General features: G+C 39.2%; 1 protein-coding gene across 1 annotated transcript in view; it reads left to right on the top strand.

Annotated features, from left to right (window-relative positions):
• The window catches only part of LOC124777881 (Down syndrome cell adhesion molecule-like protein Dscam2), a 46763-nt gene extending 26162 nt beyond the window's left edge, over positions 1–20601 (top strand). The window contains exons 5-6 of the mRNA XM_047253421.1: positions 6846–7129; positions 20354–20601. Of these exons, the coding sequence (XP_047109377.1) occupies positions 6846–7129; positions 20354–20467 (398 nt within the window). The 3' untranslated portion in view covers positions 20468–20601. The remainder of the gene's footprint in view (positions 1–6845; positions 7130–20353) is intronic.
• The last annotated feature ends 5606 nt before the right edge of the window (positions 20602–26207 follow it).

Here is a 26207-nt window from a genome sequence, read left to right as displayed (position 1 = left end):
AATATACACATAAAATTAGATGTGGGTTGGGTTCTTTCTTTAATATAGGTAATAATTCTAGAAGAGTGCTGTGCATTTTCAGAAGAAAAGACGGAATTTTAGTCCAACTTTTTGATAATATATTATGTGCTACATCCAATTCTAAATGAAAACAGTTTGCATATATTCTGAAAGATATCACTGCTCACAAGCAGATGTTACAGAGCTGTTTGCATGGAAAGCCAGCAATGGAATGGTTTGTAGGTGAAAAGGGGCTAAGAGTACTTTTTGTAAGTTTGTGTCACAACGAGGAGTTGCCGCCTGATGTTGAGTGGTGCCTCACCACCCTCAGAACAAAGTTTGGGAATGGGGCAAGTCCTGCATGCTTCAGTGACCAGCCTAGTATCATCATGGTGAACAGCATTCACTATTTTCAATAACTCCATAGTCAACTTGGGATCATAAAGAGATTTGATAAATTTGGTCTGCTCTCCAAGCTCCGGGGCTAACACATTTTAAAATATTTTGAGCTCTGATGCACCTTGCTTACAAATCTTTCAGGCATGGCAGCCAACTAACCGTTTCATCAAAAGTAAGTCACAGAAACTTCACTGATTGTTTAATGTTTAAAATACCAAAAATGGAAAATAGAGCATGGGTGCTCAATGACATAATACATTTTTAGTTGAAAATTTAAGACCTGTTTTAACTGCCCACTCAGTACATATTCTAATTGCCATTTCAGCCACAAGGTGCTACTTACAATGCTGGAAGAAAAGCTAAATTTAAAAAATTGTTAACAAATAGGAAGCATTGGATGAGGGCTACTTAAAATGCTACCGTATGGTAGTAGTATTGTTGACTCTGTGTTGCTCGGAGAGACTTGATTTTGTTTTCTTTATGTGGAAAATGGAGAGCCAAACTACAGTAATGATGCTGTTTCTAGTGTCTGGTCAGGAATAACACAAGTGTTCTGTAATATGATGTTCTGCATAAATATGCAGTCTTAAAAGATGTATCAGTTTGGAAATTGTGTAAAAATCATAAATCTTTCATTGCTGCATTACAATCTTGCACAAATTTCACATGAATGAAGGTATCAACACAAAATGCCACACAACACATCATGTCCATCTTTGGTGATCAATTGGCTTTCTTGCACAAGTGTTGGGTTTTGTGGCCATTTTATTCCCAGTAATGCTTTTGTGGATATATGCTCATGATACTGTCATACAGACAGACTAACATTTTGGCCACTGTTGCAAGGCATTTTCTTTAGCATGGTGTGTTTACTATCAAAACAGTGCCACTTTCAGGTCTTATAGAGTGTAATTTCATCGTGCTCCAAATGTTTGTTTGTTAAGAATGTCTGTGAATTCTATTTCTGAGTCTATAGCAAGAATGAGGAGGTGGAGACTTACATCCTTTATTGATAGTGCTTATTTTAATTCCTATTGGCTGCTGTAGATGAGTCAGCCTGCCATCAGCAATTATGTTTAATTCTAGGCCCTATGGGGCACACTTGCAACTGCTTTTAACCTATAGACCACTTACACTGGTCAGAATATTTGTCTATGAACAAAATGATCATATACACAGCAAAATTTTATTGAATGCTTGCATCTCATGTCTGATAATTACTGATGTGACACATCATTGGTAGGTGTGTAAACGATTTAGAGTAGCAATTCTCTGTGAAATGAAAATGGGACACCAGAGTACATTAGTGTTGTTCATGTTTAGCGTTGTTAGGGCCTGACAGAGTACACAATGGGCCTTGTACGGTGTCAGATAATGAGTGATGACTGTGAAGGACACAGAGATGCCGTGTACTAACGGAGACAGTGTTAACACAAACCAGAGTTTGAAAGAGGTCTCATTGTGGATCTCTATTTGGCCAGTTGGACTAACCATGCAATACCCAAATTTGAGAGACATTTGGATGTGACAATGGCCCAATGTTGAACTGTCTGGGAATGTGAAGGCAGGCATACTCGTCAAGTTTCTGGTCAACCACATGTGGGCTTCACAAAGAAAGATCACTACATTCTGCACAAACACACTGCAACCCCTCAAAATCTGCACCTTCCATCCAAGAACAAGTAACACACTCCCTGAAACATTCCCAGAGAAGCACCCAGAAGACATGGGCAGTGGTCAGTGTGATTTCCTTCATACATATACAAACCACTGACAGTTCTACATCTACATCTAGATGGATAATCTGCAAATTACATTTAAGTGCCTGGCAGGGGGTTCATCGAACCACCTTCACAATTCTCTATTATTCCAATCTCGTATAGCATGTGGAAAGAACGAACACCTATATCTTTCCGTACGAGTTCTGATTTCCCTTAATTTATCATGGTGATCGTTTCTCTCTATGTAGGTTGGTTTCAACAAAATATTTTCGCATTCGGAGGAGAAAGTTGGTGATTGGAATTTCATGAGAAGATTCTGTCGCCAATGAAAAACGCCTTTCTTTTAATGATATCCAGCCCAAATCCTGTATCATTTCAGTGACACTCTCTCCCATATTTCGCGATAATACAAAACGTGCTGCCCTTCTTTGAACTTTTTCGATATACTCCGTCAGTCCTATCTGGTAAGGATCCCACATCACACAGCAGCAGTATAAAAGAGGATAGACAGGCGTAGAGTAGGTAGTCTCCTTAGGTAGATAGGTTACATTTTCTAAGTGTCCTGCCAATAAAATGCAGTCTTTGGGTTAGCCTTCCCCACAACACTTTCTGTGTTCCTTCCAATTTAAGTTGTTCATAATTGTAATTCCTAGGTATTTAGTTCAATTTACGGCCTTTATATTTGACTGATTTATTGTGTAACTAAAGTTTAACAGATTCCTTTTAGCACTCATGTGGATGACCTCACACTTTTCGTTATTTAGGGTGAACTGCCAATTTTCGCACCACTCAGATATCTTTTCTAAATCGCTTTGCAATTTGTTTTGATCTTCTGATGACTCTATTAGTCAATAAACGACAGTGTCAGCTGCAAACAACCTAAGATGGTTGCTCAGATTGTCTCACAAATCGTTTATATAGATAAGAAGCAGCAAAGAGCCTATAAAACTACCTTGGAGAACACCAGTAATCACTTCTGTTTTACTCGATGGCTTTCAGTCAATTATTACGAACTGTGACTCTCTGGCAGGATGTCACAAATCCAGTCACATAACTGAAACGATATTCCATAAGCACACAATTTCACAATAAGCCACTTGTGTGGTACAGTGTCAAAAGCCTTCTGGAAATCCAGAAATACAGAATTGATCTGAAATCGCTTGTTAATATCACTCAACACTTCATGTAAATAAAGAGCTAAATGTGTTTCACAAGAACAATGTTCCCTAAACCGATGTTGACTGTATGTCAATAAACCATTTTCTTCAGGGTAATTCATAATGCTCGAACACAATGTGCGTTTCAGAATCCTGATGCATATCGACGTTAATGATATGGGCCTGTAATTAAGTGGATTACTCCTACTACCTTTCTTGAATATTGGTGTGACCTGTGCAACTTTCCAGTTATTGGGTATGGATCTTTTGTTGAGCGAACGGTTGTATATGGTTGTCAAGTATGGTGCCAATGCATTAGCATGCTCTGAAAGGAACCTAATTGGTATACAATCTGGACCAGAAGACTTGCTTTTATTAAGTGATTTAAGTTGTTTCATTACTCCGAGGATATTTACTTCTATGTTACTCATGTTGGCCGCCATTTTTGATTTGAATTCTGGAATATTTACTTTGTCTTCCTTTGTGAAGGCATTTTGGAAGGCTGTGTTTAGTAACTCTGCTTTGGTACCACTGTCTTCGATAGTATCTCCACTGCTACCACACAGAGAAGGCATTGATTGTTTCTTGCCACTAACATACTTCACACACGACCAGAATCTCTTTGGACTTTCTGCCAAGTTTTGAGACAAAGTTTCATTGTGGAAACTGTTATAAGCACCTCGCATTGAGGTCCACACTAAATTTCAAGCTTCTGTAAAAGACGGCCAATCTTGGGGATTTTGCATCTGTTTAAATTTGGTATGTTTGTTTCATTGTTCCTGCAACAGTGTTCCGACCCATTTTGTGGACCAAGGAGGATCAGCTCCATCGTTTGTTGATTTATTTGGTACAAATCTCTCAATTGCTGCCGATACTATTTCTCTGAATTCAAGTGACATCTGGTAAATACTTATACCATTACTTTGGAAGGAGTGGACATTGTCTCTCAGGAAGGCGTCAAGTGAATTTTTATTTGCTTTTTTGAATAGGTATATTTTTAGTTTATTTTTGGAGGATTCGGGGGTTACAATATTCAGTCTCGCTATGATGACCCTTTGTTCACAAATCCCTGTATCCGTTTTGATGCTTGTTATTAACTCAGGATTATTTGTTGCTTAGAGGTCAAGTGTGTTTTCACAACCATTTTCTATGCATGTGGGCTCATGAACAAACTGCTCGAAATAATTTTCAGGGTCAACGAAGGTGCCCGATCCCACCCGTCAGCTTTGACCCGTGACGTAAGGGTGTTATGGTGTGTGACATCATGACGGTGCAGAGTTTAGTTTATGAGTGATCACTGAGAAGGGCATGAAGATGCCATGTACTCATGGACACAGTGTTATCAGAAATCAAACAGAGTTTGAAAGGCCTCATTTTGGGTCTCCATTTGTCCAGTTAGACTAATCATGCAATATCCTGATTTGAGAGACATTTGGATGTGACAATGGCTCGATGTTGCACTATATACGAATACTGCTCATCAAGGTTCTTGTCAGCCTTGTGAGGCCATCACAAGGAAGGATCGTTACATTCTGTATCAAGCACATTGTAACCCTTTGACATTTGCACCTGCCATCCAACAACAAGTAAAGAACTCCCTACAACATACTGTACCATCCCTCTCCATCAGCAGATGGACTTAAGAATTACCATCCCACAGGTTTACTTTAACGCAACGACACAGATGATTGTGTTTGGAGTGGTACCTTGACTGGGAAGCATGGACTGCTGATAAGTGATGTCACACTGTGTTCAGCAATGAATCACAACCCTTCACTACCATGGATGATCACTGTCAGTGATTATGGTGACAACCTGGGGAGAGGTTCCATTGTTTTGGAGAGGCATAACAGTGTCACTCATGACGTCATGGTGTGAGGAGCTATTGCCTATAATTCCAGGATGGGGCTGGTAGTGATTGAGGGAACTCTTATAGCATAATGGTACATCACAGACATCCTGCATCCCATGTGTTACCACCTCTCACACAACAGTAGCATGGTGCCATTTTCAACAGGACAATGCTCATCCACACGGGCACATTTGCCTATGTGAACTGTCTGCATGATGTTACGATATCCCTGTGCCCAGCAAGATCACCATACTTGTTCCCAATAGAACATTTGAGGAACCAGCTTGGATGTCAACTTCATGATGTCAAGAGCCAGTTATCACGTGTATAGGCCATCATGCTTCAAGAGAGGATTCAATAACTTTTGACAATCTTACAAACAGAATTTGTGCATACACTCACATCAAAGAGGGTGTGACATCATACTGACATGTGGACTCACATTTTCTAGTTCTTTGTTAATTTGACTTGACTGTGTGACAACCGAAATAACTTTACTTACTTTCACAACATGTTATGTTTCATTTAATTACCTCCTCCTTTTCTGTATGCTTCTCTCTCTCTCTCTTCTTCTTCTTCTTCTTGGCAACAGAATGTCCATGAATCTTGTACACACAAGCAAAGTCTACATGGGAGTTATATTTGTGTCTTATACTGTGGTTATGTTAACCACATATAATTTTAAACTACTTTTTACTGCTGGGTCAGGGAATTTTCATCGCCCATGGACTGGGTGTTGTGCTGTTCTCAACATCATCCTATCATCCTCATTGACTGCAGGTCACCAAACTGGCATCCGGCGAACAGTCTGCCCGATGGGGGGACCTAGCCATATGATTAAATAAATAAATTGAATAAAAGTATATGCTAAATAATTATTTTTTTCTTTATGTAAATTGAAGATGGGAAGGGAAAGGAAAGGGAGTACTGATGTCAGCTGCATTGGGACTTTATGTGGAATCAATGGAGATGAGCAAAAATGTGTGCTGGACCAGCATCCTAACCCGTGATCTCCTGCTTACATAGGCAGTTGTGTTAACCACTGCACCACCCTAACACGGTGTTTATTGTGTGGACTATCTCGGCATGGCTCTTGGGCGACCCACATTTGCGCGTAGAGCCACCTATCCGCAGTGCCTGTCCATGTCTCCCCATGCTCGCTATACTGAGACTTCCACAGGATATTGGACGTAATTGTGTATCCGCACAGAGGGTGGTGGCTTCATTGCCCATTGAGGTGAATCAATTACAGGAATGCATGGTATCTTGCTCTTTTGGACATGTCCGAAAGAACAGACACCATGCATTCTTATAATGATACAAGTTTTTCTTTACCTGTATTAACCAAGAACATAATATCATGAAGCTAAACTACGTGTAAGTAGAGAAAATTAGCTAGCTTTTCAATTTGCAGATGAAAACAATCAAATTTCATCCACAACCAAACAGTTTGTTTACACTCAACCTCCTGATAATTCCTGTTGCGCATCTAGTCTTCACAAAATTTCAAGTGTCTTTACTTTCTTCTTCAACAATAGTTTGATAAGATACTAATTATTCCCAATTGCACATGTTTTGTCCATCATGTTTCTTGTCATTACTCAATATACATGACACATACTAATGACAAAAGAAACTCATGCTAAATTTTAAAATATATTTTACATGTAGATCTATAGCCTATAAGAAACAACCTGACTGCCTTTATTTTTAAAGGAAAGCCATCAGAAATTGGACTTGTGGCAGATATGGACAATGTTGGAGGATGTGATTCAACGTCTACAGTGAGAGGGAACAACATGAAAGCTGCAGCTGTAATGTGCCAAAGTGCACAAGAAGCGGCTTTTCTTTCAACTCCATCTCGAGTTTCATTTGGCTGCAGAGAGGATATTAGCCCGTATGCTACTTTCCTGGTTCCCAACCATATCAACATTGATGGTTCAGATAAAGGATCCCCATTATCATCAGATCAATGTTTTCACTACCAGCCTTCTGAAAGAGTGAGTATTAACTGTGAACTTGTTTTATAGTTTCTAATTCCACTGCAAACACAAATGAAATAAGAATAAAATGTAACAGTTATTGAAAAATAAGGAAAAAATGTTTATTTTCGAAGTACAAGGAGACAACTGGTTGCTCAGTAGTTACTACCAGGAGCCTAAGTTCTAGTACTGTAAGTAGATTTAAAAATAGAAAATGTTAGTGTTGTAGGTGCCATGACATCAGCTTATCGCTATTATTAGTATACTATCTCTGCTGCAATTACAAAGTCAGTGTTAATGCAGTATGTATGGGGTTATGGTAAAATGAGACTGGTTACTGTTCAACAGATGTACAGTTACCTGCACAGCAAGCATACTGTAAATTAATTTTTTCGCCTTAGATGTTTTGCAGTAGTGATAAAGCATCATTACTGTTGACTGGAATTTACTGCTCCCTTTCACATGTTATGATAACAACTCGTTTTTTCCTCTTCTTGTAAACACAGGTTGGAATCAAAAACTTGGTTTGACTTTCCCTACTCATTTTCCTACTCACTTTTAGAACCCCACTTTTCATTGAACAGTATTTAGTTTTCATAATTAAATTAATTAAAACTTCCAGTCTATTAGTTATTTAGTTTTTATATGCTCCTGTGCTTAAATTTGTAAACCTTCGTGTTTTACATATCTTCACACAAATTGTAACGTGGCTGTACTTGTGTGTGAACATAATGGTATGCAGCATATAGTACTTTGTGTACTGTTTTTATTTCTCCCCTTGCGTTTTCCACTTGTGAATGATGTAGCCTACACAAGATCAACTGTCAGTCAGCTTTCATATGAGTTCAAGTTTCTCTTATTTTACTGACGTGGTTATTTTATGAGATGCGTGTAGGTGGAATAATATATTGATAATTCTTCTTGCAATATATATTCCTCAAACATGCAACATATATTCCTCAAACATCAACAATCAACCATTACTGAGCTTGGACACAGGATTAGCCAAGGGTGAGCTTCTTAGAGGAAGATGTACTTTCTTTTTTTTTTTTTTATACAAAGTTGACTATGGGACCATCCTAATCAGTTTACCTGAAGACAGTGCCCAGTGAGCCAACTCTGACACATTTTTTAATTCTCTGTAGCCACTTTGTGATATTTTTACGGAAATCATTTGACCTGCCTATTAAGATTATCAATTTGATATAAATTAATGGTCATGGCCAATTGCTTTTGTTTCTGATATTTCTGACAATAAGGGACTTGATTCAATGAAGTTCTTTCCTTTTCACTTTAGGGACTAATGAGCTTCATTATTCCATAATTGTAGTACTAATAACACTATTACTTTACTGTTGTCACTGTTTCCTGTCTTCCACATTTGACAGGTTTTGATCATGAGACTTTTTTGTTATGATGTTCTTTCAGAAGTAAAATATGTTGTTGTGAGTAAACAGCACAGAGTCTTCATTTATTCCTTTTGCAATCACATTTGCTGTATCTCAATCAGAGCCTCCAGTTTCAACAAATTAAAACTTTTGTATGTAACCATACCAACACTGCAACTTAGATGCACAGATTTAATTGTTTGTCAGAAGTTGATTGTATCTACTGTCTAGACTTTTGATCAAGCGAATAAGAATGGAAAACCCTTTGTTATTTAGAACCAAAATGATTCTTTGGCCTGCTTTCCTCATATCTAATATTTTGTCTTCAGATGTACTTTCATATGCCTGTGATGATATTTCACTCCCTATTTATTTAGTGCAGTATATTCATCTTTCAGCACTTCTTCCTGAAGTAGTAAAACTTCATTTTGATAGTTTAAGCATTTGGACTAAATACTGCTCCAGAGAATGTACTTTATATTTTCTTTCAGTTTCAGATGTTTCTTTCTTTACTTTTTATTGACTGTACATTTTTTCAATATGCATCTCCCCTACAGCATGAAATAAATACATTTTTTCATAAGAATTTCCAAATGGCCACCATTTTAACATTTGAGTAAGCACTAGGAAATGATAACTCTTGTGCCTAGTATATAAGACTGTGAACTTTTTGCTATTTGTCTTTCAAATTTACATTTTTTGGCATCTGAATCCTCTTTTCTAATGGCAGTAGCAGATGTTAAAGTATATGCAACACAATATCATGTGTGTACTTAGTAGTCACCTAATAGTAAACTGGGAAGAACACATTCATTCATTCAGAATGAGATACTATTTATAAGATCTTCTCAGTTTACAAGCAGTTTCATTTAAAATGATCAGACTGTGTGATGTTACTTGTTGGTGCTGCTGACACTGCCATATGCCACTGTCAGATGACTCAGTCAAATAGCTCTCTTACAAGTAATATTTTCATTGGTGCCATTCTATGTGAAGTAACCCAATATGGATGGTTCTACCAAGCAGACCATCTACAAATTTAATGAAAATTGTGCAGAATTTACCTGCATGAACTTCTGTCAATCTTTAGTTCTGTTTGTAACTCAGTAGCCTGTTGGTACTGGTGCTAAAGCCATTTTCACAAGGGCTACTTAATCTATTTCACTGACAACACTTGAGGAATTAAGGTCAAAATTAATTTTTTTCTTGGATGTATTCTACTTCTTCTTCATTTATTTGATTGGCTGCTTGCAACACACACAATTAAGAAATTGCCTGTTTGCAAGGCCAGTCGATCTGAGAACATTTTTCCACACAAGTGACTTATCATTTGGCAGCCCCCTTCTTCCCCATTTCCCACATATCTTTCACTCACGTCAGTTTTTGCTACTAACTGTGATACAAATGTATACAAATCCTGCATGTAGTTGCCACAGGTGCCCTCACAGCTTGGCATCCCAAGCAGCCACTACTACTTGTTTTATGTCCTGTATCTTACAGTTGTGGTGCCTCTGGTACCCTTCTTAGCTTGATACCCCAAGCAGTGATCACTTGAGCCTTAAAACTGGCCCTGTTTAATTGTGTTAGATTGCTCCAATTCTCTACAATCAAGTCCACCAGCTGTTGTAATTTTCAAGATTTAAATTTTCACTCTGCAGTGGACTGTGTGCTGATATGAAACTTCCTGGCACATTAAAACTGTGTGCCAGATTGAGATTCAAACTCACAACCTTTACCTATTACAGGCAAGTGCTCTGCCAAAGAGCTAGCCAAGCACAACACATGACCTGTCCCCGACTGTGGCTGAGCAATATCTCTGCAATATCCTTTCTTTCAGGAGAGCAGTCCTGCATATTTTGCACAACAACTTCTGTGAAGTTTAGAAGGTAGGATATGAGGTACTGGCAGAAGTAAAGCTGTGAGGATGGGTCGTGTGTTGTTCATGGGTAGCTCAGATGGTAGAGCACTTTCCTGCGAAAGGCAAAGGTTCCGATTTTGAGTCTAGGTCTGCAACACAGTTTTAATCTGCCAAGAAGCTTCATTTTGCCATTTTCTTAATAACTACATCACCAATCTCATGCATCTTTAGGTGCTATACCAAAGGCTGATTTATTGGGGTTGTTAGAAATCTTGATAACATCACCCTCACCTAATTCACATCTGGGATGTTCTCGTTACGGAATTTTTTTTAGTTTATGGGCACAGTTCTTGTGCTGGTTTTTTATCAGATATACATTTTAGGTGATGAGCCACATCTAAATCAGCTGAGCTGAGCACAGCCATATTCATATTTCTGAGTCTTTTTGCCAAACTGCATACAGTATGATCTTTCTAAAAATTAATACTTGTGTATGAACAGTGCCTCATGATGAAAACATAGCTGGTTATTTTACCCAACATAAACCATTTTATTGATTTGAAGCTACTGTTCTTTAAAAGAGTGGTTTTAGGGCTTTTACTCCTGTGCAGTGGTAAACAGTCAAATGGCACAGATAACTGTTAACATTTCAAAGTTGCAAGCTTATAACTGATTATTCCCTACATGCTAGGCAGCAACTTGTCTTGGAATCCTGAACATATTTTTACTCGCCTGATAAAAATAGTGAAAGCACTCAGAAGACATGTTCAGATTTCAATGTAACTTCGTACAAGCATACACCATTGGTGGGTATGTAAATGATTAGTTCTCTGTGACATTTACATCAGCCACTTGAGAGCATTAGTGTTGTTGATGTTAAATGTTGTTACCAGGGTATATAAAGGGTGTGGACACTTTGAAGGACAGAGATGTTGTGTACTATGTTATCAATACCTGGCAGTGTTTGAAATTGCGGCTCTCCATTTGCCTGGCTGGTAGATTTTGCAATATCCAGACCTGCAGAGGATTCAAATGTGACAATCACCCCATGCAGGACAGCATCAAAACATGAGGGCAGACATACTCATTAAGGCTCCTGTTGACAACAACTGATGACCACAAAGGAGAATCACCATATTGTGCACAAAGCAAATTGTAATCCCTTCCATCTGTATCTGTCATCTGAGAACAAGTAATGATCTCTCTGCAACATTCTGTGTGATCCCACACTATTGGTTGGAGACTAACAGTAACCAGAGAAGAATACTACTGTCCCATGAGTACAGTGTTCTTAACACCATAAAACAAACAGCTGTGTTTGGCCTGTTGCTGTGACTCAGAACTGCTGATGAATGGCATTGTATTTTGTGCATGAATTAATCACAGATCTGTCCAGATGATGCTGAGTATGGCAGCAACCTGGAAAAAGTTCCATTCTTCCAATTTTTAAGAGAGGCTTTAGCATGACGATGTGGGAAGCCATCAGGGTGACTTCAGGTCACAGTTGGTAGTAACTGAGGGAACTCAGATGGCACAATGGTATGTCATGGACATCTTCCATCGTCATGAGTTATCTCTCATGCAAAACTACCATGGTGCCATTTTTCAACAGGACAATGCTCATTCACACATCTCTAACAGCTATCAGCATGATGCTGAGGTCCTCATGTGGCCAGAGGAATTCCCACATATGTCCTTAATAAAACACCTGTGGGACCAGCTCAGAAGTCAACTTCATCCTTGTCCCAGTATCCATGACATCGAGGAACCATTACAACAGTTATGATCCAGCTTGTCTCAGGACAGGATACAGTGGTTTTATGACACCCCTCCCAAATGAATTAGTGCTTGCATCCAAGACAAAATGATGCACTGTAATACTGATAAGTGGACTCATACTGCCAAGTTCTTTCTAAATTTGATTCAATACTGCAATCACCAAAATACATCACATACCCTCTCAACCCATTAAGCTTCATTTTGTTTCCTCCTCCCCTTCTGGGCACCCAAGTTTTTTGTCAGGCAGTGTAGTTCAATGTAATTCAACAAGGAGCACACAATGCATTAATCTTCCAATCATAATTTGAAAGAGGGAACAAAAATTTTATTCTTCACTAAACTAAAAACAGTATTTAAATTCACTGATGAAACACCAAAATTTAAGCCTAATTTCTGCACCTTAACTGAGATGACATCAAAATAGAAACAGAAGTTTCTGATAGATTTAAATGTTTTGTTTTCAGTGGTGTACACAATAAAAAATCAGGTTTGTCAGTTTTAAGATATGTAGTGTCACAAATGGGGACAGTTTGGTACATGCAGTATTTTTTGTAACCTTGAAAGCTGATTGTGAATACCTTTGCACTAAAGTTCATGAATCACTGGTCTTCTGACAGGCAGCAGACAGACAATGCGCTGACAAATGATCATGTTTCACTTGCATTTTACACACTTCCATTAGGTACATTCTGTACAAATTCCAATAAAACTGGAGACGGCCAAGCCAAGAGTCACAGGTCATTTTACTATAAATCATTAATCTACCTTGAAGTCTCTTGACTGGTGAGGAAATACCTGACAGTACAAGTGTCTGCTTGGTACAAATTTTATATTTTGTGGGGTATCATTTCAATGGTTACCACAGTTTCCTTACTTCCTAACTTTCATTTCTAAGTCCACAGTTAAAAATACAATGACAGGCAGATTTCTGTGGTAAACCAGTGAAATCATCTCTCTCTCTCTCTCTCTCTCTCTCTCTCTCTCTCTCTCTCTGTGTGTGTGTGTGTGTGTGTGTGTGTGTGTGTGTGTGTGTGTGTGTGTGTTTGTTTGTTTATATAATGTAGCAGCCAGGTTAGTGACTGCTACAGTCACCCAAGGATAGCACCTGACCATCAGGATGTTTAGTATAGGCGACCTCGGAGAATGGGTAATGCCAGACCTGTGGCAATGGGAATCCAGAGAATGACTTCGGGTGACAGCCTTTATAGGCAGCTTGTTATTTACAGCAAAGTCAGCTGGCATCTGTAGTCAGGAAAAGCTGAGGTGTAAAATGCGATTTCGGAAATGTTGGTGGCAGCCGTCTGGAACAGCCTTGCTGAGATAGTGGAATCAGCATAGCCTGACACAGAGAATTGGACAGCAGCAGAGAAGTGTGCCAGCAGTCTGGGAGATGGCAGGCGAGATTCTATGTGCATAGGTTGAACCCAGGATCCCCGGAGACAGTGGACTGCACAGCACTGGTATGTGGTGAATGGTCCCACTGGGCTGGACTAAGTTCAGTGCCTGAGAGCCTCAGGCTAATGGGTGTTAGCAGGCCAAACACTGTGCCTAGCAGCCAGCACTGACAGCGGAGACAGCCGGTTGGGGTGGAGATGCATCAGTGCTGAGGCTGGTGTAGAAATCAGGACCACAGCTCCAGAGCTGAAGCACAGCCTATTTTTCTCCAGTGCAAGTGATGTTTGGCAGGACTTGAAGGCCTAAATATATTTGTATGATCAGTGTTGTGCAAAAAAGCACTGCTTGTTGTCTTGTATGCCTGAAAAGTGCTGACTCAGACAGTGCATGTGGGATAAGCTGGCCTGTCTTAAGACAGGATACGAATGCTGCTTTAGCAGTATGTCAGTGTCTTCCAACGACTTCTGTAGCAGGTAGCACACTTGTGCACCAGCTAAGACAATGTTGCAACCATTTCTCCCCCTTTGGGGGGACAGTACACAATGTTGTTCGTAAAAGATTGAGACAATGGGTGCACAAACTGTAGCTTCATCACAAAATCAAGTTAGAAGACAGGCTATGATGGAAGGCACTTCTGTAGACAATTCTGGAAAAAATGGGTGACAACGATGCATTCCCCAGTTTTGCCTGTTTCTCGGACAAGGCCACATTCCATATTTCTGACACAGTAAACATGCACAACTGCCGCATATGGGGAAGTGAATGCCCACGTGGTGATAAGAGCGTGAATCACCTTCTCTGAAAGTGAATGTGTGGCATGGATTGTTGAAAGACTGGACTACGTCATAGGCCCATTCTTCTTCACAGAGCCTACAGTTATCGCAAAAGCGTAGACATGTTGAAGCTGTATGCCATGCCACAACTTCCTCGTGATGTTACCTTTCAACAAGATGGTGCACCATGACATTTAGCAGACACTGTGAGGGATATCTTCGATCATGAGGTCCCAGATTGCTGGATTGGGCCCCTAGAAGCCCAGACATTTTGCCACTTGATTTTTTTCTGTGGGGCTTTATCAAGAATCAAGCATACCAGGTACCAGTTCATGACTACCAGATCTGCATCATCACAGTTGTGCAGCTATTGCAAATGTGATGCTTGCAACGCTGCAGAGAGCTTGGAGAGAATGAATACAGATTAGATGTGTATCACACCACTAATAGTCTGCATATTGAAAGTATTAGATGTGTAACAAAACATTTTGAGTTACCAAACTTGTAGAAATATACCATCAATAAATATCTCAATTACTTCTCAAGTTGCTATATTTTATATAATTATATGTTTAACATGGACACCTTGTACTTACTGGGAGTGCCAGGCAGGCAGGCCTGGAGCCCCCACTGCTGTTTAATGGTGGATTACTATTCCCCTCCTTTGACCCTCAATCACACCTCTTATTAGTTTTCTGCCTGCAATTCCCAATGCCCTACTTGCCCACATTTCTTACACTGTGGCTAAAGGCACTCTCACCATATGTGGCCTGACCACCCACAATAGTAACACTTGACTGCTGCAGAATATACTCTACTTCTATCGTGAACTTGCATCACTGCATCAGCTTCTTCCAATGCTGCTGCAATTCCCATGGCTTCAGTAAAATTCTTAGGGAACACAGCCCTTACTTTCCTTGACACATCAGAAGGTGGCACCACAAAAATGCATTTAATGTGCTCTGCTCTGCCTCTTGCAGAAGGACCATGTTTGTGTCATTGCTCCTGTTTGTATCATTGCTGTCTGTTAACACATATGTGTTGACAAATAATGTTTTAATCCTTTTCTCTATAATACCTACAGCCATTCTTCTATTGTAACAACCCAGCACTCAGGACTCTCTCATGTCATTGCATTCCATTAACTCCTCATTAAACATTACATATCCCTTAGTATAAGCCCCGTGGTCTAGGGGTAGCGTCTTTGATTCATAATCAAAATGTCTTCGGTCCCGGGTTCGATCCCCGCCACTGCCTAAATTTTGATAAATAATCAGCATTGGTGGCCGAAGACTTCCGGCATAAGAAGTCAGCCTCATTCTGCCAACGGCCTTGTCAAAGAGGGCGGAGGAGCGGATAGAGGTTCAGGGCACTCTCTTGTCCTAGGGGTGGGAAATTGCCCCTAAAGGTGGAAGAATCAGCAATGATCAACGACATGAGGATGCAGAAGGCAATGGAAACCACTGCATTAAAGACACGTAACGTGTATCCACAGGACATGTGGCCTGTAATTGAAGAAGTGTCATGATGATCTCTCCATTGGCAAAAGATTCCGGAATAGTCCCCCATTCGGATCTCCCGGAGAGGACTGCCAAGGGGGAGGTTACCATGAGAAAAAGATTGAATAATCAACGAAAGGATAACGTTCTATGAGTCGGGGTGTGGAATGTCAGAAGCTTGAACGTGGTAGGGAAACTAGAAAATCTGAAAAGGGAAATGCAAAGGCTCAATCTAGATATAGTAGGGGTCAGTGAAGTGAAGTGGAAGGAAGACAAGGATTTCTGGTCAGATGAGTATCGGGTAATATCAACAGCAGCAGAAAATGGTATAACAGGTGTAGGATTCGTTATGAATAGGAAGGTAGGGCAGAGGGTGTGTTACTGTGAACAGTACAGTTACCGGGTTGTTCTAATCAGAATCGACAGCAGACCAACACCAACAACGATAGTTCAGGTACACATGCCGACGTCGCCAGCTGAAGATGAACAGATAGAGAAAGGGTATGAGGATATTGAAAGGGTAATACAGTATGTAAAGGGGGACGAAAATCTAATAGTCATGGGCAACTGGAATGCAGTTGTAGGGGAAGGAGCAGAAGAAAAGGTTACAGGAGAATATGGACTTGGGACAAGGAATGAAAGAGGAGAAAGACTAATTGAGTTCTGTAACAAGTTTCAGCTAGTAATAGCTAATACCCTGTTCAAGAATCACAAGAGGAGGAGGTATACTTGGAAAAGACCGGGAGATACGGGAAGATTTCAATTAGATTACATCATGGTCAGACAGAGATTCCGAAATCAGATACTGGATTGTAAGGCGCACCCAGGAGCAGATATAGACTCAGATCACAATATAGTATTGATGAAGAGTAGACTGAAGTTCAAGACATTAGTCAGGAAGAATCAATACGCAAAGAAGTGGGATACGGAAGTACTAAGGAATGACGAGATACGTTTGAAGTTCTCTAATGCTATAAATACAGCAATAAGGAATAGCGCAGTAGGCAGTACAGTTGAAGAGGAATGGACATTTCTAAAAAGGGCCATCACAGAAGTTGGGAAGGAAAACATAGGTACAAAGAAGGTAGCTGCGAAGAAACCATGGGTAACAGAAGAAATACTTCAGTTGTTTGATGAAAGGAGTAAGTACAAACATGTTCCGGGAAAATCAGGAATACAGAAATACAAGTTGCTGAGAAATGAAATAAATAGGAAGTGCAGGGAAGCTAAGACGAAATGGCTGCAGGAGAAATGTGAAGACATGGAAAAAGATATGATTGTCGGAAGGACAGACTCAGCATACAGGAAAGTCAAAACAACCTTTGGTGACATTAAAAGCAACGGTGGTAACAATAAGAGTGCAACGGGAATTCCACTGTTAAATGCAGAGGAGAGAGCAGATAGGTGGAAAGAATACATTGAAAGCCTTTATGAGGGTGAAGATTTGTCTGATGTGATAGAAGAAGAAACAGGAGTCGATTTAGAAGAGATAGGGGATCCAGTATTAGAATCGGAATTTAAAAGAGCTTTGGAGAACTAACGGTCAAATAAGGCAGAAGGGATAGATAACATTCCATCAGAATTTCTAAAATCATTGGGGGAAGTGGCAACAAAACGACTATTCACGTTGGTGTGTAGAATATATGAGTCTGGCGACATACCATCTGACTTTCGAAAAAGCATCATCCACACAATTCCGAAGACGGCAAGAGCTGACAAGTGTGAGAATTATTGCATAATCAGCTTAAGAGCTCATGCATCGAAGCTGCTTACAAGAATAATATACAGAAGAATGGAAAAGAAAATTGAGAATGCGCTAGGTGACGATCAGTTTGGCTTTAGGAAAAGTAAAGGGACGAGAGAGGCAAATCTGACGTTACGGCTAATAATGGAAGCAAGGCTAAAGAAAAACCAAGACACTTTCATAGGATTTGTCGACCTGGTAAAAGCGTTCGACAATATAAAATGGTGCAAGCTGTTCGAGATTCTGAAAAAAGTAGGGGTAAGCTATAGGGAGAGACGGGTCATATACAATATGTACAACAACCAAGAGGGAATAATAAGAGTGGACGATTAAGAACGAAGTGCTCGTATTAAGAAGGGTGTAAGACAAGGCTGTAGCCTTTCACCCCTACTCTTCAATCTGTACATCGAGGAAGCAATGATGGAAATAAAAGAAAGGTTCAGGAGTGGAATAAAAATACAAGGTGAAAGATATCAATGATACGATTCGCTGATGACATTGCTATCCTGAGTGAAAGTGAAGAAGAATTAAATGATCTGCTGAACGGAATGAACAGTCTAATGAGTACACAGTATGGATTGAGAGTAAATCGGAGAAAGACAAAGGTAATGAGAAGTAGTAGAAATGAGAACAGCGAGAAACTTAACATCAGGAGTGATGGTCACGAAGTCAATGAAGTTAAGGAATTCTGCTACCTAGGCAGTAAAATAACCAATGACGACCGGAGCAAGGAGGACATCAAAAGCAGACTCGCTATGGCAAAAAAGGCATTTCTGGCCAAGAGAAGTCTACTAATATCAAAAACCGGCCTTAATTTGAGGAAGAAATTTCTGAGGATGTACGTCTGGAGTACAGGATTGTATGATAGTGAAACATGGACTGTGGGAAAACCAGAACAGAAGAGAATCGAAGCATTTGAGATGTGGTGCTATAGACGAATGTTGAAAATTAGGTGGACTGATAAGGTAAGGAATGAGGAGGTTCTACGCAGAATCGGAGAGGAAAGGAATATGTGGAAAACACTGATAAGGAGAAGGGACAGGATGATAGGACATCTGCTAAGACATGAGGGAATGACTTCCATGGTACTAGAGGGAGCTGTAGAGGGCAAAAACTGTAGAGGAAGACAGAGATTGGAATACGTCAAGCAAATAATTGAGGACGTGGGTTGCAAGTGCTACTCTGAGATGAAGAGGTTAGCACAGGAAAGGAATTCGTGGCAGGCCGCATCAAACGAGTCAGTAGACTGATGACAAAAAAAAAAAAAAAAAAATCACTTAGTGTCCCCAATCAAAATGTAATTTATCCATATTTAAGATATAAAAGTTGCAACATAGTGATTGTTAACATGTTATCCACAAATGTCAATATATCCTCCCCAGCTTTACCAGAAAAAGGAGAGACTAAGCCACAAGTGTTAGCAGCTAGGAAGGGTGTTGTACCCCTAGTCAAGAGCAACTGAAGTGATAGAATGTATCATCAGTAGTGCTGGTGGCAGCCTTGCTGAGTTGGCAGGGTCAACACAGCAAACTCCAGAGAAAGCCAGATTTAGCATGACCTGGTTTGAACCTGGGATCCCCAGAGACGGTGGAGTGCTATGTGCTGGTGTGTGCTGAATGACTGCACTGGAGTCTGCCCAGTCTGTTACGTGGCAGTATTATGCTACCTGATGCTAGCAGGCCCATGACTGTCTCTAACATCTGGTGTGGACTGAGAAGGCAGCTGGTTGGCATGGAGACTGCATCAGTGCTGAGACTGTAGTCAAAGCACAACTGAAAGCAAAGCGTAGCACTATGCATCATGTCAGAAGCCCAGCCTGATGTCAGGGCATGACAAGTCTAATGTTGTATGGTGAGGGACATGTCCCCAGTGCAAATGATCTTCTGCAGGGCTTGGAGGCCTAAGTATAGCTGTTCAGACAATACTGTTGTGACAAAAAGCTCTGCTTGTTGTCGCTTACAATGAGATGAGCTGTTCCAGGTGGTGTACATGTAGAGCAAGCTGGACTGTCGTAAGGCATCTTGTGACGTGCAGGACTTAAGCTAGCAGTATGACAGTGCCTGCCACTGGATTTTCTTAACTGGCAGCCCACCTGTGGCCTGCTCCAGCCAAGTGTGGAGTAAGCTGTGGTGGCTACAAGAAATGAAATATCTAGTAGTTTCACAGACAAAAGATTGCAACATGTGTGACATATATGAATGTGTGGTGTCTGTTCTTTCGAGCATGTCAAAAAGAACAGAACACCATACAGAATCTGCAGCATGGATAAATAATGAATTCCTTCCTTTTCCTTTCCTTTCTCCCCCCTATACATTCAATTTACATAATGTGTGATACAGTCAGACTATAGAAAAATCAACCAAGGACATGAGGAACAGATCTTTAATAATGAAAGTATATCAAATAAGTTCCTTGTGATCATTCTACAGGATGTTTTTTTAGGATATATCTCCAGGCAATACTTATATTTTGTGTACAAGTCACTGTTTTTGGAATAATGCTTATGTTTTGACACTAGAACTTGTAATTATGTGTGCAGTTATGGTTTAATATAACTGGGAGAGCTCCCTACAATTACTTGACGATAATGAAGAAAATCAGTATTACCACGTAATTTGAGGAGGCTTTTAAGTAGCTCTCAGAAACCTGTATCATGACCTTTGACATACTCTACAAATAAACAGCAATAACAATAATAATAATAATTGTTATTATTATAGTTATTTTTATTTATAATTTATAATTAAATCTCACAAAGGTACTACACAGTGTCCAGTATTCAAAAAATTTCGCTGGGGTTTTACAGAGTAGTAGCAGCATTCAGTCAGTTCAGATGAAAATACCTAGTAGAACAAGATCTGAAAACGAAGTTGTTGACTGGATCCCACTCCACAGCCTACATCAGTCTAACAGGTACTGAGTCTGGAGTAGCTTGTGCCTTGTTGGCTCCAGATTTTCATCTGCTGACAACAGTGTTTAGTGTTTGTGACCATGGAAGAGAATATAAGTACAAATAGTAACCGTAAAATATTCAAGTGCCTTCAGAGACAACAGAAGCAGAAGAGGAGAAAAGATTTTTATATTGTATCAAAAATAACACACTATACATTTTAAAGAATAAATATTTTTGAATCATTGTTACTGTGTGACATATGACATTTGCACACATTTTAAGAATTATAATGTGTCAAATACTTGATGTCAAGTTTCCTCTAAGCATTGACTTGTCTTGGTACCACTGTAAACTTGTGTCTACTAACAAAAGGTTATATTTTATATGTGACTCTGACATTTTATACCATATTATTGATAATACACTATTGTAAATGTTTGTATTATGATCACATGTTCTGTTACTTTCTCAATAGTCTCACAGGAGATAAAATGCCGAAATGTGATTTAAATTTAAAAAACCTGCTGATGTAATTTACCAGTGGTATTAATAAGTATGTGATATTAACTTCCTTTCAGGACTGTAAGTCTCCATAACATGAACCCATATTTTATAGCTTGTATGGTGACATTTTCTCATGCTTTCATTTTATAATAAAATTGATGAACAATAAATCACGGAACATGATTGATGACTGCTCGTTTTTTACTTTCCCACTTACAAGAATTAAACATTGCAGCTACAGTAATGAAAAGGGATATACATGAAATAAAGGAAAGGCTACCACTCACCTATTGCTGATGGATGTGGGGTGCACAGAAACTCATAAAAGGAAAGGCAACCACTCACCTATAGCTGATGGATGTGGGGTGCATAGGAATCCACATTAGAAAACAGTATTTTATACTACTTTCCGAGCTCTTGATCTTTCTCTAGTAGAAGTAAACATATCCACACACACAACACAGACACTCAAAAGCACATGCCCATGGCCATGCCAATCTAAAATTAAGAGGAGTTAAACACTGAAAGAGTTTGATAGAACTGTTTGACACAAATTTTCGTAAAGCTCTTACCCAAATTTAGGCCATTTACAGTACTAACAATGAGATTTGTGCCAGTCAACACCCCCATAAAGCCATACATGCAACACTGCACACTATGAGGAGACGGACCTGATGATTCCTGTTCTACAGGTCATACTATTTTGTCAAATTTACAGGTTGTCATGCTCAATTAAGAAAGAGGCAGCCTCTGTACAGTTTCTAGAAAGTATTGTTTATATTTTGTTACCTGATGTAATAATGCCTCAAATGCTAGAACTGTAGAATCAGATTTTCATTTGATATTTACATCTGCAAGTCTGAAATATATAATGCCCTTTGGCTCTGAGCCAATTGTATAATTATTTACTGACTCACTTAACTGATAAAATAGGGCTTATTTTAGATTCTTTGAGGTTGATATCTTCCACATGCTGTTTCCACTGCCAGTACTGGACTCCAATGCCAGTTTTCAGAGAGATAGCGCCTTCTTCCCTTTCACAGAATAAATATTCGGTATGAAAATAGGCAAAGTTTTTCGCATTAGCCTGATTACAGGATATATACTGACGTTTTATTTCACACTAGTACAGTTTTTTACACTTATTTTTTTCATTCAAATAGTCGCTACGTGTGCTGCCAACTCTTAAAAGCGAAATAGGCCAAATGTGCCTACAAGGCAAGCCAGGAGAAAACTGAAATAAAACTAGATGCATTATTGTGCAGCTTTATTTATGCAGTAATTATACTGTGTGTGTGGGGGGGGGGGGGGGGGATATGCAGGAAAATGTAGTACGGCAGATATTATCAGAGAGAACTCCAAATGTATGTATAATAATTCGATCAAATTTTACACACACAAGCCAAAAAACGTAATTAATGCAGATATTATACTGAAAGAATTCTTTTCTTTACTTCAGAATCAAGTTCTTGTAAAAGAATTTACTCAGATTTACTCATTTCAGGTATACAATGCAATATAAAACAGCTTAAGGAGCTAGTGATTCACGGAACATTCTATCATATCTTAAATGTGTGTTCAACATTTCATTTTAAAGGCTTTAGTAGCCTGAGAAAAAATGTACTGATATTCAAAAGTATAAAACTTATGAAAAGCATAAAAGAATAACAACTTAGAGGTGTGCCATGTGCAGCTCATTAGGAAACGATTTCTTGATGCACTTGTACTTCGAATGCACGTACAACAGTTTGACATTCGATTTATACGATATGCATGCAAAATATCTGCCCATTTTTAAAATATATAATGTTTTAACGCAAAAATGTATTTACATAAACATCTATATATCAGTTCCTCTCCCATAACTTTCTTTCCCTTGCAATAAAAATATAAATAATGTTTCTGTTAGGTACATACAGGACAAACTTCACAATATATGCACTGTAACATTGCATTATTTCTTACACTTACCAAACTACCGAAATCAGTTCAGTTGCTGACACATTTATAGCAACTGCGAAGTGGATTACTTCTGTTTCTTCCTGCATAACCCAAGATACCGTACACTTTGTTTAGAGCAAGTGTCTTCATTATTGTTAAGTTGTAGTATTTGGCTGATGTCGGCTACACTCCAACAGCGTTTACAGGACCATAGTTCACTACAAATAATTTTCATTTAATCAGCGTATATTTTCATGTTCCTTTATTCAAGAAAACGAAGATGGAAAAGAAGCCAAATGAGACATACTTCCGGACCCTACGTAATTCATTCATTTGCCACCTAAATGATGTTAAAAAGCTGGATTTACCTCTAAGACAGCTGATTTGGCGATACTGGTAGCTATTCCCGGCGGGGTCAGGAATTTTCTCTGCCTTGTGATGACTGGGTGTTGTGTGATGTCGTTAGGTTAGTTAGGTTTAAGTAGTTATAAGTTCTAGGGGACTGATGACTATAGCTGTTAAGTCCCATAGTGCTCAGAGCCATTTTGAACTGGTAGCTAATCGTCCGTTATGGATAGACACTTGAACGCAACTACAATAATTAAACTGACCTTAAGATGAAAATACGTTCTTTATTACGTCACAATAATTGCTTTCGAACACGAAGAACAGTCGAATGCATTGCCACAGAGCGATGAAGCATTTATTTTACAGTAAAGACAAATTTGTTTAATTTAGAAATCTACGGTTTGTACACTATCATATTAATTTGGCAAAGAACTATGATAAAATATTCGTCAAATTTCTTTGACAAAAAGCTCTAGACGGGGCACAACAAAAATTTGTTATGGGTAGGATTGTCAACTATCTGGTTTTAGACCGGACAGTCCAGTTTTTAAATAAAAACTATGCTGTCCGATCGAACGTCCCGACCGGACGTGAAAAGTTTGGTTTTCGGGCCCCTTACTAATTTTATTTTTTAAATTTTTTTACAGTAGTCAAATAATGGAAAATAATGAAAACAGAGTCAGTTAAGCTTTTCAGTTTGATTATTCTTTGGTTTCAGAATTCTATATCAGATTGTGTTACAAGCTGGGAGCATTGTTGATTCGTCACAACGAATTCCATTGCATTTTAATATAGGATGGCTCGTTCATTTGCTCGACAACCCATGTCAAAGTGGCTTTGTAATTTTTCACCGGTGCTTGGAATAAAGACCCACTGATTTTAAAACGAACACCGCTGTTGAACAAATGAACGCGCCAAGTATACCCATTGCTGCACGCAGATGATCGAAGTATATTTTCGTGGCTCTGTTACGTGAATCGCACACAGCAAGCGTTTAGTTTAAAAATGAAGTGTTTAAGAACGGCATTGTCGTGAGAGAGTAATATGTGTAAGCGTATAATACCGTATTAAGTGTGATTGTAAAAGGCAAGAGGCTAAAAGACAGCGCTGTTAGTGTTATTTCAATGACAAATGGCCACAAGGAACAGATTTTTCGGGGCAGCTTTCGAAACAAGATAAATCCACAGTTCCAAGGTTATTTCATGCCCGCGATAACGGTCCTAATATTAAAACATTATGGAGTGAAACATATACACAGTTACCTTTCACAAAGCTTTGGAAATGCTCTCTCCTATCTCACCTTTTGTTTCAAGATACGAAACCATTATCCAAAATTCACTGTGGACGGACTAAAGCTGAAGCTATAGTAGAGAATGTATTGTTCCACATCCTCTGCAACAAATTCTGAAAAAAGTTAGTACAACTCCTTTCCCGATTGCATGTGTTGCTTCAAATAAAGGAAATATGAAATTATTTCCGGTTGATATGTGGTACTTTGACCAAGAAATGGGAGTGACTTCGGCTGTTACAGATTTTTGCAAAGACGCTGACGAAACATCAACTTCTATAGCCAAGAAGCTTAAAGAGAGCATCACTGAGACTGGTCTTTCAGGATCGCAACTAGTTGCTTATGATGGGGACAACTGTTCCGTCAATGACAGGAAAAACCAGTGTGTTATCGTGGAGTTGAAAAAATTTTTGAAGCACCACATCTTATTGCAGAACATTGTAACATGCATATACTGCGAAAAATGCTCTGAAACTATTGCCATACGATGCTGAATCTTGAGTGGTTAATATATTTAATCAGTTTTCTTCAAGAACGATGAAGGTGAGTGAGCTGAAGCGATTTTTGAGTTCCTGCAGTCAGAGTACACCACACTACTCCGGCATGTTCCTAGACGCTTTTTGACTCTTTTTCTGCTATAGATAGATTGCTCCAGAATTGGCCACTATTGAAATGCTATTTTCTAAGCCAGGGTGAAGACAATACCGCCAACATTCGTAGTCCATGAAAACGACATTGAAGTGGATGATGAGGTAATACTCTCAGAGATTTACATTTATTTTGTCCAGAATGTTATGCATTTAATATAACCATAAAATAGTGGCCAGTGACTACATACACATAACTGAAGTATATTCTGCGTTCCTGAAGTTGTGTGCAGAAATTATTAACAGAAAAAGAAATAATTTCCAGAATGAAATTTTCACCCTGCAGCAGTGTGTGCGTTGATATGAATCTTCCTGGCAGATTAAAACTGTGTGCCGGACCGAGACTCGAAGTCCGGTCTTTTGCATTTCACGGGCATGTGCTCTACCAACTGAGCTACCCAAACACGACTCTGGACCCCTCCTCACAGCTTAACTTTCGTCGGTACCTCGTCTCCTACCTTCCAAATTTCACAAGAGTTCCCTTCCAGTGTTGCCAACTCTAAAAAACCCGAGTCGCTAGATTCAATATCAAAAGTCGCTAGAAAGTCGCTAAAACTGATTTTACTAGGGGTGTACTGAAAATTTCGTGCTGTGAATGGTGCAATAAGCCAGTGGGGGGGGGGGGGGGTAATAAAATATTAATAAAAATTGTCTCATACGTCATTGCTATATTGTCTTAATTAAATGACGCATCGCTTGCAACAACATACATATAAAATACGCTAACGTTTAATTAAACATGTTATCATAATTGACGCAACACATAAATTGTTCTTTCAATCACAGTAGTCAAATATACTAGAAATATACAACTATATTTGTAACAAAAGAACCCAAGAACTCAAATTAGGTTAAAAAATATATACATACCGGTATGTGAGCTATTCATCGTCGTCACTCAGAAGATGGAATAACTCTTCTGTTTCATGCTCTGACAGAACTGTAGTTGATGTAGGGGTTGAACGACGCTCAAAGGATGATGTTGCCATTCGACTGGTTTTGTCGCAAAAGAGTAACTTTTCTTCGTTCCAATTAGCTC

This window comes from Schistocerca piceifrons, chromosome 2 (genome assembly GCF_021461385.2).
Source record: "Schistocerca piceifrons isolate TAMUIC-IGC-003096 chromosome 2, iqSchPice1.1, whole genome shotgun sequence".
Lineage (NCBI taxonomy): Eukaryota > Metazoa > Arthropoda > Insecta > Orthoptera > Acrididae > Schistocerca > Schistocerca piceifrons.
Note: the sequence above shows the minus strand (reverse complement) of the source record. Positions and strands in the feature narration are given on the sequence as shown.